We start from the raw sequence: 15,634 nt of genomic DNA on the forward strand, positions 1-15,634 counted from the left end.
TTTTCAAAAGAGAACAAGTGATATCCAGAGCAGATATGTATGTTGTAGCATATTAAAAAAAGCAATTTCATTTCATTTGGACTTTTAAATTTAGTTGAAAACTGGATACCTTCACCTCTTCAAACCTCTAGAAATCCTTAAAAAAAAGTTCAATAAAGCCCTTTTTGGTCAAAAAGTTCCAGGAACTATGAAACCAGAGAAACTAAATTAGCGGCTAAAAATCCTTTTTGTGCGTTCTGGATACTTTCACCTCTTCAAACCTCTACAGGTACATGTAAATGAGAAGGTTCAGGGTGTTTCCACTGCGGGAACTTTGTCTAAGAGACTAAGAACCTTTTGAAGAGCTAAACTGGCATTTCAACTGGAGGAATGAGAGGCTAAATTCAGTCCCGGTACGATGGTTTCAGGTGCTAAAAAAGTCCCTGCTGTGGGGGTGGTACTTTTAAAAGGTGGATGGAGGTTGGCGGGACTGACTGTTGCAGATTGGTCAAACACAGACACTACAGCTTCTTCAACTTGTGTACCACTTTATTCATAAAACGAGGATTTATCCTAGTATTGATTTTGGGATGAGACATTTCTTGTTGTTGGCTGTCTGACTCCTCATGACCTGAGAGCAAAGAAGAGAAGATACATAGTTTCATAGAAAGTTTCATTTAAAGCATAAATAACCATCAAACCCTCAGCAGGTTGTCTAGTGTGGAGATAGGCACGCTGGAGTTTGCAGTCTCATTTTCCATCTCTGCATTTCTCCTTCTCATCTAACTCAAGCAGCAGAGTCACACAACAGTAAATAGAAAGAGAAACAGGACGACTGTTGTTTCTAATGTGCTGTCCATTTTTAATTCACCAGTGGTCTAATTTTCCTAATATTGATGGTTCTTCAGATGCGGTGAAAATGCAAATAGGAATGCGCAAAAGAGAGTTCCTAGTTTAGATCTTCTGGGTCTTTAGTTCCTGCAGCTTTTTGGTTGAAAAGGGCTGGTTGGTGATTTTCTTTTCCATGAGTTAAAGCTGCACAGACGACAGGGACTTCTGACTCCTGTGTAGCTAACATTTTGTAGAGTTTCAGCGGACAGCGGTGTTGAGCAAGCCTGGTCTAACTGGAAATACCTAGAGTACACTGTGACATTGTTTGGAAGAGGACGGGACGGTGCTGGAAACACTGTCTGTACCTCTGCTGGCCTCGTTTACTGAGGTTTGTACTCGGGGTAGAGATGTTTGAGATAGGATTTTAATTGGTTATTTGGCTTTTTATGCTTATGACTGAGAAAGTAGAATAATGTAACATTGCCTACTCGCTTGAGCTACAGTGAAGTTATGAGTATATTGTTATGACATACAGATTTGATGAGAAACTGTAGTATGAGATAACAGCTTTTTATTGAAATCCCAAATTCTTATCAAATAAATTCACTTTACATTATGTGCAACACCGAAATCACATAAGACAAAAGATTAGAAGACATATTGCTTTTAGATAAGATTAACGGTCTGGATGCAATTTGAGAAGCTTTGGAAGGTGCTGTCCTAAAAATGATTTGTATCGCATAAAAAATATTCGCAGCTTCAGTGCAAACATTTAAAGTACAATAATCCATTTGAGTCAAATCATTGTTTCCATACATCAATAATCGCTTTTGACCTTTAGGAATAATGTATAGTAGGGATGCAAATTTCCTTAATTGTTGTCTGCCGCATTAACAATTAATAATTGATTAATCAGTAGTAATTTAAGAAATACGATGGATGTTTTTCCATAATAAAACCATTTTTTAACCACTGACGTGACCTATGTTGGCTGCAAAATCAGAGTACATTAAGAATTTAAAGAGCAGATTAGAAAAACATCAAGTTACTATATATATTAAATAACACAAAATAAGGAATTTATTTAATAGACGACATAAATGAGATCAAACTAAACAACAAACATGACCCATTTTTCCTTCAGAATTGCTGCAGCCTTCAACAGTAAATAACCTGTAATGTGATTGAATAAATATGAAACAGTCACCCTAAATCTCCCCAAAATGGACTTCACTCTGACTGTTTTTATATAGAATAAGATGCATATGCAGATCTACATGGTGGTGATGTGTATTGTTAAAAGTAGCTAACGTGAGTCCAGCTGCTGGAAACAGCTGCTCAGCTGGGACAGATGTTCACAAATACTGTCGCTCCAACTTCATCCGTCCAGGAAACCTTTCAGCATTTACTGCCAAATCAGGGGAGCATCACCTATACAGTCTAACACTTTAGTTTTAATTTGGTTGGAAACATGTAATTAGTGTCCTGCTTGTCCTGAACATTAGCTCTCTGCTGTCTGAAGCTCGTACTGTCTCACTGCTTCTATTGATAATAGTACGAGCCTCAGATAGCTAGCTAAACCAGACAGCTGGCAGACAACAACTCAGTGGAATTTTCACAGTGTTATGCTGCTGCGTTCATCAACACGATCGCCTCACTGAGCAGAGTGAGGCACGCTGCGACTTATTTCTTCCTTGGAAGTGCGTTTGTTTTACAGTTTGTGCGTTCTTTTTACAGGCGGTCAGCAAACACACCATATCAGACAGTAAGAGGCTCCACCTAGTGGAACAACCAAGTGCTGCATTTCTGACAGTTACGCCGCATGTGCTCGTCTTCTGTACTATTGGTTAATATATTTTTAATCAATTAAATTATTAACAGCGTGTAATTGATTATTGATTGATCACTGACATCCCTAATGTATGTTTAGAAAATCTAGACTCATGGTCTTCATTCAGTAAGTAAGTGATCCTTTTAGCTTCGATGCTGTAGTAACAATATATAGTCTTACATGACAGTATCAATTAATTACTGCTCATAATGTATCTATAATCCAACAATTAATCTACTAAAAATATATTAAGCGACAATGCAGAAAACGATGGACATGCAGTGTAACGGTCAGAAAATGTACGATAGTTTTGCTGTAGTACCCAGATGAACCACTAGGTGGTGCGTCAAATTTACAAATTGTAAAACAACGTCCTTGGTGTCCAATTGCAGCGTGCCTGGCTCTGCTCTCTGTGGCAATCGTCTTAATGAACACTGCAGCGTAAAGTTGTGAAAATGCCAGAGTTGTTGTCTGGTTTAGCAGCTATCTGAGGCTCGTATTGTCATCAGGAACAGAAGCAGCGGGCAGCTGCTCAGTTAACGCAGGCTGGGAGCCGAGTGTCAGACAGCAGAGAGCAGCGCTGTAGTTCAGGACAAGTAGGACTCAAGTTTTGATTTTGCTGGAAATGTATAATTAAAGTTTTGAACGGTATAGGTGACACTCTCCTGATTTGAGTTCAAATGCATTTTAGCGGCGGCAGTAAATGTTGAAAGATTTCCTGGACTGATGAAGTTGGAGCGACAGTATTTGGGGACATCTGTCCCAGCTGAGCAGCTGTTTCCAACAGCTGGTCTCATGATAGCTACAGTGAACAACACACATCACTTCACCATGTTGATAAAATATGCGTATTATTTTATATAAAACCACTCAGACTGAAGTGCGTTGTGGGAAGATTTGGAGTTTTATATTTATTCAATAACGTTACGAGTTATTTACTTTTGAAGGCTGCAGATCTATAGAAGAAAATTTGATTGAAATTGTCAGATATGTCCAACACGTTTAGTCTGATCTAATTTATATCCTGCAGTGAAGCTATGTTTAATACTTTGGAATTTGTCGCCAATTGTTGAAAAGCAACAGATGGGAACGGCGGCGACACAGATTTAAATGAAGTTATTATTTTGTGTCATTTCATTTATAATCTAAGTAGCTTAGTGTTGACTTTCTCTGTACTTCAAATTCCTAAATTGATTTTGCTGCAAGCATAGATCACATCAGAGGTTAAAAAACACTTATTATGGCAAAACATCTACTTTATTTCATTAACTGATATTGATTAACCGTCAATTGATTTGTGATGTGGCTGACTAATGATTAAGAAAAACGTTTAAAAATTTGCATCCGTAGACCAAACTAAATTGACAAGCAGAAGAACTTAACAGGTCATAATGCATAAAATATTACAACACACACTAATAGACAGAGCAGAAGATCAAAGACACAGCAGCAAGGATGTTATTCACATCTTCACCCTGCTATTAGGCCTGAAGTCTCCAACACAACAGGCATCGAACACACACACACGCACACACAGGCCTAATAGAATCAAAGGCATTTCTCCTGTGCAGCAGCCGACCCAGTGAGTTTGTTTAAGGCTCTCTGTCACAGCAAGCTGTCAACTCTACTGGAGTTCAGCCGCACTAACTGAGCAGACAGTGCACACACACGCACACGTATGCATGCATACAGTACAAATATACAACAGCAAGCCATGACATATGTCACATTAAACCAGAAAAACCGTTACTACATTCCTGTCAAGCCTAGATATGATTGCAGGACACATGGTTGATGAAAATAAAATAGTAACTTAAGACTTGCATTACTAAATTACTGTATTTTCTTACAGTGAATGAAGACTTTCTAGCATAATACAGCAGTAATACAGGTATTACCTAATCATATGAATATAGCTGTGATGACTTTTTATATAAAATGAGCTCAGTCATAAAGCCTCCTTTTCTCTCCATTTATAAAGGAAAGAAATATGCTGGACCTAATGCTGGATATTATAATGCTTTCAATACAGACACTCGAGTATTTCTGCTTTTTTCCTTCTGTAAAAGAACTGTTGAATGGTTGAAATGAATGTAAAGTGTAGATGTGACATCAGTGAATAGGAGAGGAAAGAAAAATTATAGTGAAAGAAAAGATTAGGGGACAAAAATTAGTTGTAACTTGATTAAAGGACGGGTTCACAATTTTTCAAGTCTGTCTCAAAACAACAGTCAGGAGCCCAAATGAACATTGAAATGTGTTTTTCTTGCTGTAATCATTCCTCATGTTCATATTGACCATTAGAAGATGCCTTCATAATACACTTACAGTGTAAGTGATGGGGGACAAAATCCACAGTCCTCCTCCTGTGCAAAAACGTATTTAAACGTTTATCTGAAGCTAATATTAAGCTTCAGCTGTCCAAAAGAGTCAAATCAAGTAGATATGTTTCAATGTTGCAGTCTTTTTAGTACCAAAGTCCCTCTTTTTGTTACTATACTTCAACCACAGCTCAACAAAACACAAAGAGGGAATTTGATGCTAAAAAGATGTAAATGTGGCAGATATTCACTTGATATGACTAACTCAGTCATATCAAGCCTCATATAAGCTTCACATCAACTTTTAAATGACTGTGTGGACACACTGTGGGTTTTAGCCTCCATCATTTACATTGAAAGCACATTTGAAGGGAATCTTTTAATAACCAGTATGAGCAAGAGGAATGATTACAGTGAGGAAAACCTCTTTCACTGTTCATATGGGCACCTGATTGTTGTTTTAAGATAGTCAAGATAGAAAAACAAACTAACATTAGATTCTCCTCATTTTTATGTAAGGAAATGTAAATCATGCAGTGTTGTGCATATTTTTCAAAAGAAGGTTAAAACTTTTTGAACATATTTGTGTAAATGGTGTTGGTGGGTGGGTGTTTCCCACAGCAGAGGTTAACTGACATGTGAGAGTCGGTGTTGCGAGAAGACACGTGGTCAACTTCTGTGGTGTGCTACTTACTATAGCATGTCACAGTTCTGTTATACCTATGAACGCTGATATGAGATGTTTTTGAGGGGAGGGAATCTGAGGATTCAATAAAAAGAAAAGGGGATACTACTAGTTTCAGGCTCTTACTACAATGAAGGCTGCAGATCTGCAGAAGAAAATACACCTGTGTGCCTTTGTTGACTGAAATGCAATATGAAACATAACTGGAGTTAACTGGTTGATGAAGGTCAGTGCAACTCTTTGATAACGTGGAAGCATCTTACAGTCGTCTGCCTGTATGAAAGTGTCATTTATTGTCTAACATATTCTGAAGTATGAGGGAAAAGACAAAAAAAACAGAGAGCTCTACAGTGGTGTTGTTCTGCTGCAATGTTAGTACCAGTGAAACTCAGTTATCTACAGCTCTGTATGTATGCAGGGATTTTGAAATGAAACAGACTTATAATTATTTTTTCTGCACCTGAATAGAGTTGGCAGAAAGTTTTGTAAAGTGTTACAGTGTTTCTTGGTTGGTACTGGAGTTCAGTGCTCCACGGTCTCGGTGATGACGTTAGAATAAAATATTTCACTTTCATTTATTATTAAATCCAACATGTGTGTCATCTTCTTTGACAAGATAACTCGTGTGTGTATGGCTGCTACACTGTGCTATTGAGTTCTGCCTTTGTTGTCCCGTCAACCTAATTTTTATTAACATACAAAAATATATATTTTTTAAAATCTGTGAATCAATTCAGGAGCACAGAAGATAAGAATCAAGTAAGATTCTCCCACCCCCTAACGTTTGTTCCCTTTTCAATAAGCCCACAGTTATGTACCTTCAGTGATTTAAGGCAACTGTCCCTTTTACAACATTTGAAAGAGCTCATGGTCACATTGTGGTTCTGAAAAGGATAACGCACATAGAAAATGGATGTACAGTATTCATTGATAAAGGACAATGTTGACAGTGCATACCAGATCCAAAACTTGGTTTTGGATTTTCACTTTTTGAGTGAGCCTACTAAATGCCTACTGATACTTACTGAGCTGTGTCATAGGAACAAAGCCTGTGAATTCCTAAATTGAGTATAATTTCACTATGATTACTGAGAGCCAACGCGTGCACTCTGAATTCCCTTTGCTCCACCAGCAGTGGAGACATCATCAAGCTTTGACTTCGAGGTATTTGAAATTCACTTTCTTTAATAACTTCCATGAATAAATTAACCAGTTGCAGCCATCCAGTTCCAGCCAGTTCCAGCCATCTACATGGAGCCTAACATCATCTTTCTTCCATCCATTTTCCCCCATTTTCAAGTGTCAGAGTAAAGTGGCCTGGTGTACCGAACACTGTTAAGCATTTGCACTCATCATTTAATCATCACACCTCGTCCTTTGATTGATGCCTAATGAATGCCCGGGGTCTCAGTTTACAAGACGATCGCTAACAGAGCCTTGCTAATGGGTTTTGCCTGTCTGCCAGAAAGCCCAGGCTTCAGGCAGAGAGGGCTGTGTTCACCCTGAAGCTTCAAGGCCATTTATTCTATCATTTCTCATACAGATGTGGCATATCTACAGCGTTCCTAACAGACCTAACCACCCCAAAAATACATATTCTGAGTTGTTCTTTCCTTATATGGACAGCAGTGACACGTTCACACCTGTTCCATGAATATGAAAAATGAAAAATTCAGCATTGAGCTCATAGTGTAAACAAGTAAATAAAAAAAATCTGTAAAAAGACTCAAAACGAATTCTCTGAATGCAGCTTCTCAAATGTGAATATTTTCTTGTTTCTTCAGTCTTGTATGACAGTAAACTGAATGTCTTTGGGTTGTGGACTGTTGGTCGGGACAAAACAACATAATGAGGATGTCACCTCGGACTTTAGGAAACAGTGATCGACATTTTTCACCTTTTACTGACATTTCATGGACTAAACAACTGATCGATTAATTGATAATGATAGTTATCATTAGTTGCAGCCCCAGTTATGAATGAAAAATAAAGATGTACGGCAGTGATTTTAGGGCTGCAACTAATAAGTATTTTCTTGATTAGTTGTTTGGTCCAGAAAATGTCAGCAAGTGGTGAAATATGTTGATCACGGTTTCACAAACCTCGAGGTGATGTCATCAAATGTCTTGTTTTGTCCACAACAATCCACAATTCAAAGATATTCAGTTTACTGTCATGCAAGACTAAATAAACAAGAAAATATTCACATTTGAGAAGCTGAAATCAGAGAATTCGGACATATTTTTCTTAAAAAAGAACTCAAAACAATTAGCCTAATCAATTCTAAAAATAGTTGGCGATTAATAGTTGGCAACTAATCGACTAATTGTTGCAGCTCTAATGTTTTTGCTATAACAACACATCTTCAGAACATATCTGGGGAAAAAGACAGCGGGCCCTGGCAGTTGTTCTGTAAAAACAGATCATTTAAAAAGTGAGTAATGATGATGATAATGCAGCGGTGATGATCAACGTCCTGCTTTGACCTTTAATACTTTCAGCTGAGCTCTTCACATCAAACCTTTGTTTCCCATCATTCTTCCATCTGCTGCCGGCAGGTCAACCGGTGTTGACGCCACAGCTACATTTTATTTGTGCCTCCCCGTCCTTCGTCACACACCCCCACCACACACACACATTTAATTTAATTAGAGCATATGCGGCCTCCCTCTCTGCCAGAATTGTCAAGGCGCTCGGGAGCAGCCAACACTATCACTGATTGCTTCTAGATAGGAAGAAATATGATTAGACCACGTGTTTGAGTTTGCCTGTTAATGTGAGTGTGTGTGTGTAGGAACTGGGGGGAAATCTGATTGTGGTTGGGTTAGTGGTGAGAGTGGAGGTAAGCTGAAGGGTTGAAAAGCATGAGGAGATGATTGGATAGAAGGAGGACATGAGGAGAGGAAAGGTGGAGGAAGGAGGAGTGAGACGATATATCTACAGTATTTTGGTGATGGATGTTGTCTTTTTTGGCTTCCTTTTTTTGGCATATATTGGTCATTTTATAGGAATACTTAAAACATTTAGACACTATGTTGCTCTCTGTTCAAGAGTGAAATTAGAGGATTGATATCAATTGCATGTTTGTGCTTTAAGTAAGGAGCTGAAGTCTGGATGTGGTTTGCCTAGCTTAGATTAAAGACTAAGGTTTTCTTAAGATTAAGTAAGGTTATAATGTTCTAAAAGTGATCAGACTGATTTTTAGAAGTGGTGCAATTTCATATAAAATCAATGCAAAGACGCAAATTTGCTTTGGGGCAAGTTAAAAACTGTTGAAATGATCCCAAATTGACAGGAACATGATGTGAAAAATAACAAACTTCCGTTCCTGGCGAATACAATTGGTTAATTGCGGCCAATAAACAGACCTCCAAAACACTCAAAGCAGTCAAATTTGTGTGAATAATACTTTTGTGTTCACTCTGAACACATATTAAAGGTGACTAATTAACACGTTGCATCTTGTTTATTTATTTATTTTTTTCAGAGAGATTACATTTATCTGACAGCTTTATAAAATATGATGAATTATAGATTAAACTACCCCAAAGTATATAAAGCAATTATAATGCAACAACATTAATACTGCTTACATTTCAATGTGTCATGATCCAATAATATAATACATACAGGGGACACTCTGTCTAAAGAGTACTTTTACTTGAGTTGAATTAATTAACCAATTAGGTCTGTTTGGTCTATAAAATGTCAGAAAATGGTGAAAAATCTTGATCACTGCTTTTCAAAGCCCAAGATGCAACCTAAAATGTCTTGTTTGGTCCTGACCGAACACTCAACAACCCAAAGATATTAAGTTTATTATTAGAGGACTAAAGAAACCAGAAAATATTCACATTTGAGAGAATTTTATCATTTTTCCTTAAAAATGACTTAAAATGGTGATTACATTTCTGTCGATTGAATAATCATTGCAACTCTATTAGTGTGGTATTTGTACTTTCACTTATATAAATGATCTGAATCCAGCAGTGGAAATAGGTCTAATAAACTAAGGAATCACTGTGTCCAAGAAGTAGCATTGCTGTATTTTTATTGATTCATGACAAGACAGTTACAAGCTATTGACATAGACATTGTTTACAATATTTAGCCTACTTTGAAAATATTGTAAACAATGTCTACTACACAATCACAAACAAACAATGTCAATGTCTACAACACAATTACAAACTAAACAATGTCTACTACACATACACACACAAAGAAAGAACTAAATGGGTGGCATGGCACTTAAAGAGTGGAGTACAGTGTGTGTAAAGCTGATTAAGTCTTGAGTGTGTGTTGAAAGTATTTGAGTTAGCTATGCATTTAAGTAAAGCTATTGAACATTCTACTGAAAACTTTTCTTATTGCTATTGATGAATTGTCTATTGCCTGCACATATATCTATCATTTTATCGCCCGGTCCTAATTTGAGATTAAACAGTGAATGATTCTACTGGGCGACTGAACATATTCCCATGGTAGCTGCTGTACTGAGGTGGGTTGAATCTCCTCTGGGGGTTGCTTTGTGTGTAGCTGAACGGAGGTGGGTTGAACTCTGGCCGAGGGTTTCCTTGTGCGTAGCTGAGCCGCTCGTATCTCACTCGGAGGTCGCTGTGACTTTTTAACAGTTCGCGATAGTTGGAATTGACGTCACTGTGCCTCCTCGCTAGATCGGCGTAGTCTTGTTGCAGCCCATTCAGAGCTGTTTTACTCTCGTCCAGGGCAGTTTTCTGCTGTTCACACTTGAGCTCAGTGTCGTTGAGTTGTCTGAACTGGTACGTTGCCTCTGCCTGCTGTTGTTCATGAAGCCTGGCATTGCTGTCTTGAGCTCGCTGGAGAGCCACGGACAATTTCTGCCGTTCTTCCATTAGTTCTATTTGCTTGGTCAAAGCTTCCTTGAGCTCAGCACGGTGCTTCTCAGAGGTGGTCTGTTGCTTTTGGAGAGCAGTGGCAATTTCATCAACTCTCTGCTGCAACTTTGAGTTTCTTCCCCTCTCTCGATTCAGGGTGTCTTCAAGCTCCTTCTCTCTCATCTTGCTCTCTGACTGGCACGCTTTGAGCTCATTCACTGTGATCTCAAACTTAACAATGGCGGCTTGATTCTCAGAGATGATGGCATTTTTTTTTGACACCAGTTCTTCATATTGGTCAGTAAGAGAGTGGTTTTTAGCCCTAATTTTGTCATATTCGGTCTCCATGGCCCTGTATTTAGCCCGGATATCTGCATTTTCCATCTGCAGTGTCTGCATGTCGTACATCATGCGCTCTGAGGATGCAGGGGCTCCTCCTAGTTGGTTACTGAGGAACATTGGAGGATTTGTTGCAGCCGGCATTTGTGAAACTATCTGCTCGAAGCGCTTCTTCTCATTTTCGAGGGAGGACTTCAAATATTTTTCAGCCACCAGGCTCTTTTCTAAAGCCACATTCTTCTCCTGGAGCTCTGCTTCCAGCATCTGCAGCTTGTTAAACGCTCTCTTGAACCGGAGCTTTTCCTTGTTAATGGCCTCTTTATTGCCATTGCAACCTTCTCTGGCTTCCTGAAGCTGATTTACAGCAATCTCCTTCTCATTTAGAGCGGCCTCAAGATCACTCTGCAGCTTCTTCTTCTCAGAAACCAGTTGTTGTTCTTTTTGAGTCAGGTGCTGCAGTTCCTCTGCCCCCTTCTGCTGCTGGGAGACTGCATTGTCACACTTCCTCTGGAGTCTACAGATCTTTGACTGGTTCTCCTTGAGGTCTGATTCCAACCGGGTGACCTTCTGTTGCAGTGAGGAAACAATGTTGTCCTTGGTTTCAATATCACCTTGAAGATTCTGAATACTGAGGTGCAAGGATTGAATTTCATTGTCTTTGCACAGGCTTTCATTCTCCATCTGGATGAGATGCTCCTCAAGTTCCTTGATTTGGAGAAGACACTTCTCCTCACACTCATCTTTTTCTTTGTCATGCTGACTACAGGACAACTCCAAATTATGATTGAGCTCCTCAAGCTTTTCAGTCCTTTTACTGTCCTCCTCATGATCAGCCACCATTTTACTAATTTTTGCTTGCAGCTTTTTGTTGCTGTGCTGGTGGTGTTCAAGTGACTTTGAAAGATCAGCCATTTGTGTCTTCAATTGCTCCATTTCATCATGAAGAGAAGCTTTTTCAGCTTTCTCCTTCTGCACAGCCTTTTGAAAAGTATCATTTGCTTTTACCACCTGCTCCAGAGCTTCTTTTAATTGAGATGTAACTTGTTTTTCTTGCTTTAAGGCCTCCTCAAGAGCAGCATTTCCTTTTTGCTCCCGCTCTAGAGCTGCTTTTATTTCAGATGTAACTTGTTTTTCTTGCTTTAAGGCCTCCTCAAGAGCAGCATTTCCTTTTTGCTCCCACTCCAGAGCTGCTTTTATTTCAGATGTAACTTGTTGTTCCTCTTCTAAGGCCTCCTCAAGAGCAGCCTTTGCTTTTTGCTCCCGCTCCAGAGCTGCTTTTATTTGAGATGTAGTTTGTTGTTCCTGCTCTAAGGCCTCCTCAACAGCAGTGTTTGCTATTTGCTCGTCTTCCTCCTCTAGATCTATACATAAATTGATACCTTTTTCCTGAAGCCAGTCATATTCCTGACTATTTTCAGCTTCCTCACCGGAGGGAGTGTAAGAGTAGTTTTCTCTGTTGGATGCAATGGACTGCTCCTGAATGCCCTCTTCAAGCATCAAAAGTTCATCCAACTGTGCTCTCTCTTTTCCCGTGAGGTATTTCAAGCCCTTCTTGATCTCTTCATCGATCTCTTCCTCGATCTCTTCCTCAATCTCTTCCTCGATCTCTTCTTCATTGTCCTCCACAAGGTAATCCCTTGTTTCTTTTGGTTGCCACATAGAGCCCAGGGCCTGCATAGTGAAACCTCTTCCTCTGTTCATTTTCTTATCGTTAAGAAATGATGACACCTTACTGATAATTTTGCTAGACGTTCGTTTAGACGAGTCGTTTGGCTAAAACCTGGCGTTTCGTAATCTTGCACTAACCAACTAGTGTCTGTCTTAAGACCTTAGAGTAAAGAATGAGAGCAAGCTATTAGCCTTTGTGACATCACAAAGTGACATGACAGTTGTCTTTGATCATTCTGATGTCATCATTCTGGAACCAGTTCAGGTTTGTTTTTATTTATTTATTTATTTTTAAATGTGTTTACATTCATCTTTCTCACAAAAACTTACTATAGCAACAAACAACTGTTAATTGTTTAACAGTCAGTGTGAATCTACAATAAGTAAAGTCAGCATAAGTCTTAATATCAAGACAAAGTGGCTTTAAATTCACACTGCAGAGAAAGAGTGAAGAACAAATAAATAGAGAAACAAATGAAATTCCCTAATCAATCACAGGCTGTTGATTATGTGTAATTAATCTATTGTTCTTCCTAAAGGACATTAATTAATATTAAAAATAAAAACATGTCTTGGTTAACTATTTGCCAGCTTATCAATAAATGTGAATATTTTGGGTTTTTTTTAGTCTTCTATAGTAATAAATTCTATCTTTGGTTTGTGGACTGTTGGTCGGAACAAAACAAGTTGCATCTTGTGCTTTGGGAAACAATGATCAACACTTTATAGATCATATGACTAAATGAGGATGCAAATAATCATTAGTTGCAGGCCTAAAATCAACACTTCATCTTTCCTCATAATATTGGTTGTTTCTCCCAATATACTCAATTTAGGACAGACAGAATTAACAATATTCAGATGTTTTATAATATGCAGAAAGGACTCTTTGTTTAATTTATCTGGGGTAAAGTAAAGTCAGTTTAATATTTTAAATTGTAGCAATTTATTGCTAGTGGACCCAAAAGGCTTCCTAAAATTGTTCCAAATCACAGTCCAGTTCAAATCTCCCTCATTTAAAAGAAGATCCAGTATTCTGCACATCTTTTAATAAACTGTGGTTTGTGGAGTTGAACAGATTGTAAAAAATCAAGTTTCACAATACTAATTTAATGATTCGACAACAAAGCTTCATATGAACTTTATTTACCTGTGTCTCTGTTTGTGCATATTTTAAATGTTATTTTAAAGTTCATAGTTGAAACTGCATACTTAGGCTATTGACTGAAGTATAAAATGGCAAAGAGTTATTATCCCTAATCACATCCTTAAGGTGGTAAATGCCTTTTGGCTTCCAGGAAGTCCAGTGTTGTGTTTTGTTATTATTTGAAAATGCAGAGATGTTTTTTATTTCTCCATATTAAACAAGTTAAATAACTATGAAGTGTTGAAAACCACTTCTTAGATATTACAGCAGGTAAAATTTTCAGTATATAGTTTATCTTAACAGTATCATCATTTTGATTACATTTATCCAACCCACAGAGATATCTGCTTGTCTTAAGCTATAAAGGAGCTGAGAACATTTTCCAAATTGTAGGAAATGTAATTTATGGCAGTCAGTTTCTCATAGATATACTTCCTGAAGAAAGCATGTCAGCTTTTAGATAAATGATATGATACCAACACATCAATAAAGATTATTGGCCATTTTCCAGTAAGAGTTTCCTCTTTGGGAAAAGTTTTTTGTGCCTGTTGAGAAATGTTCAGGGTTTGTTTCTTCTGTTTAGCTTTAGCAAGATCTTTGTGTTTGTAACGTTTGAATTTAGCAACAGTTGGCCGTGGCTGAATGCTTTTGCTGTTCCTGGCTCCTAAAGTATGCGCTGCACTCGCTGGAAAGTTAAGTCTTTTCTGTTGGTATTTTTAGCTGTGACTGCATTAAGTTTTTGATGGCCTTCTCAGGGCCGTCAGATGTGTGTTCTGGGATTCTGTGAAGTATTAGGCCTAGATTGATTGAGGATTGTTACTTTAATGTCCTTGTTATCTTTTTCTAGGGTTGATATATTAGTGATGAGTGTTTTTTGGGTTCGGGTTTAATCTGTGAGTGAAGCGACCTGTTCCTAGCTGAATTCCAGGCCTTCTTGTATCGACAGCATAATCAGTAGAAAAAATAATCATTAGTTTCAGTTCCTAGTAATTCCTGCCCTGCCAACGGTAGCATTAGCGTAGCCTCATCGGCTGCTATAGGAAATGAGAATGTACTTTAACGTACAGGCCAAAAACTGCAGACTGATTGGCTGTTGTCACGTTTATTTCTGCTGTGTGATAGGCTGTTAGATCTATCCATATCAATCTTCCTCCTCACATCCTATCATCTCTTCTTTCCTCCACCTGAACTCTGATAGTTTGAACATGGATCCAAACACACTAAAAGAATGTCTATTCTGAGCATTTTGTGCTGTTGTTAACCAATAAATAGCTTCTCCTAAAACCAAATATTTTAATTTTTACTTGGATTTACTAGGAACTGCAACTAATGATATCAATAAATATCAACCCTAGAGAAAGATAACAAGGACATTAAAGTAACAATCCTCAATCAATCTAGGCCTAATACTTCACAGAATCCCAGAACACACATCTGACGGCCCTGAGAAGGCCATCAAAAACTTAATGCAGTCACAGCTAAAAATACCAACAGAAAAGACTTAACTTTCCAGCGAGTGCAGCGCATACTTTAGGAGCCAGGAACAGCAAAAGCATTCAGCCACGGCCAACTGTTGCTAAAGCTAAAGAGAAGAAACTTAAAAAGGAACAAACCCTGAACATTTCTCAACAGGTGCAAAAAAATTTTCCCAAAGAGGAAACTCTTACTGGAAAATGGGCAATAATCTTTATTGATGTGTTGGTAAGCAAGCAAAAATAAAATCCTGAAGTTAGCAGGGCTACGACTATCTGGAGTGCCCGTCGTGTCTAAAGCAACATGACCCAAAAAAAGCTGCTCTAACTCACAGACACGTTTCTCTAGTAGAGACATCCTGTCTACAACTGCGGAACAGTCATCACACGCCATCATTTTCATGCACAAAGCTAACCGCTAAACTAGGCTAAGCTTGAAGCTAGTAACAGAGTAGTAACAAAAGGCTAGTTACCCACTAACACTAGTGCCGTTTCACAAAGAAAA

General features: G+C 38.3%; 1 protein-coding gene and 2 long non-coding RNA genes across 6 annotated transcripts in view; 1 reads left to right on the forward strand and 2 right to left on the reverse strand.

Moving 5' to 3' along the window:
• Positions 1-15,634, forward strand: part of LOC137176924 (uncharacterized) — a 103,120-nt gene that overhangs the window by 48,980 nt on the left and 38,506 nt on the right. The window lies entirely within an intron of this gene.
• Positions 1-15,634, reverse strand: part of LOC137176923 (uncharacterized) — a 156,814-nt gene that overhangs the window by 1,243 nt on the left and 139,937 nt on the right. The window lies entirely within an intron of this gene.
• On the reverse strand, positions 9,522-15,012 carry LOC137177306 (restin homolog). The gene has a single exon (XM_067583484.1). The coding sequence runs from the start codon at positions 12,541-12,543 to the stop codon at positions 10,087-10,089; it is 2,457 nt and encodes an 818-aa protein (XP_067439585.1). The 5' UTR covers positions 12,544-15,012; the 3' UTR covers positions 9,522-10,086.

This window comes from Thunnus thynnus, chromosome 24 (genome assembly GCF_963924715.1).
Source record: "Thunnus thynnus chromosome 24, fThuThy2.1, whole genome shotgun sequence".
Taxonomy (NCBI): domain Eukaryota; kingdom Metazoa; phylum Chordata; class Actinopteri; order Scombriformes; family Scombridae; genus Thunnus; species Thunnus thynnus.

Coding starts and splice junctions, on each gene's coding strand:
- LOC137177306 (XM_067583484.1), bottom strand. CDS start 12,543: ATGAACAGAGGAAGAGGTTTCACTATGCAGGCCCTGGGCTCTATGTGG.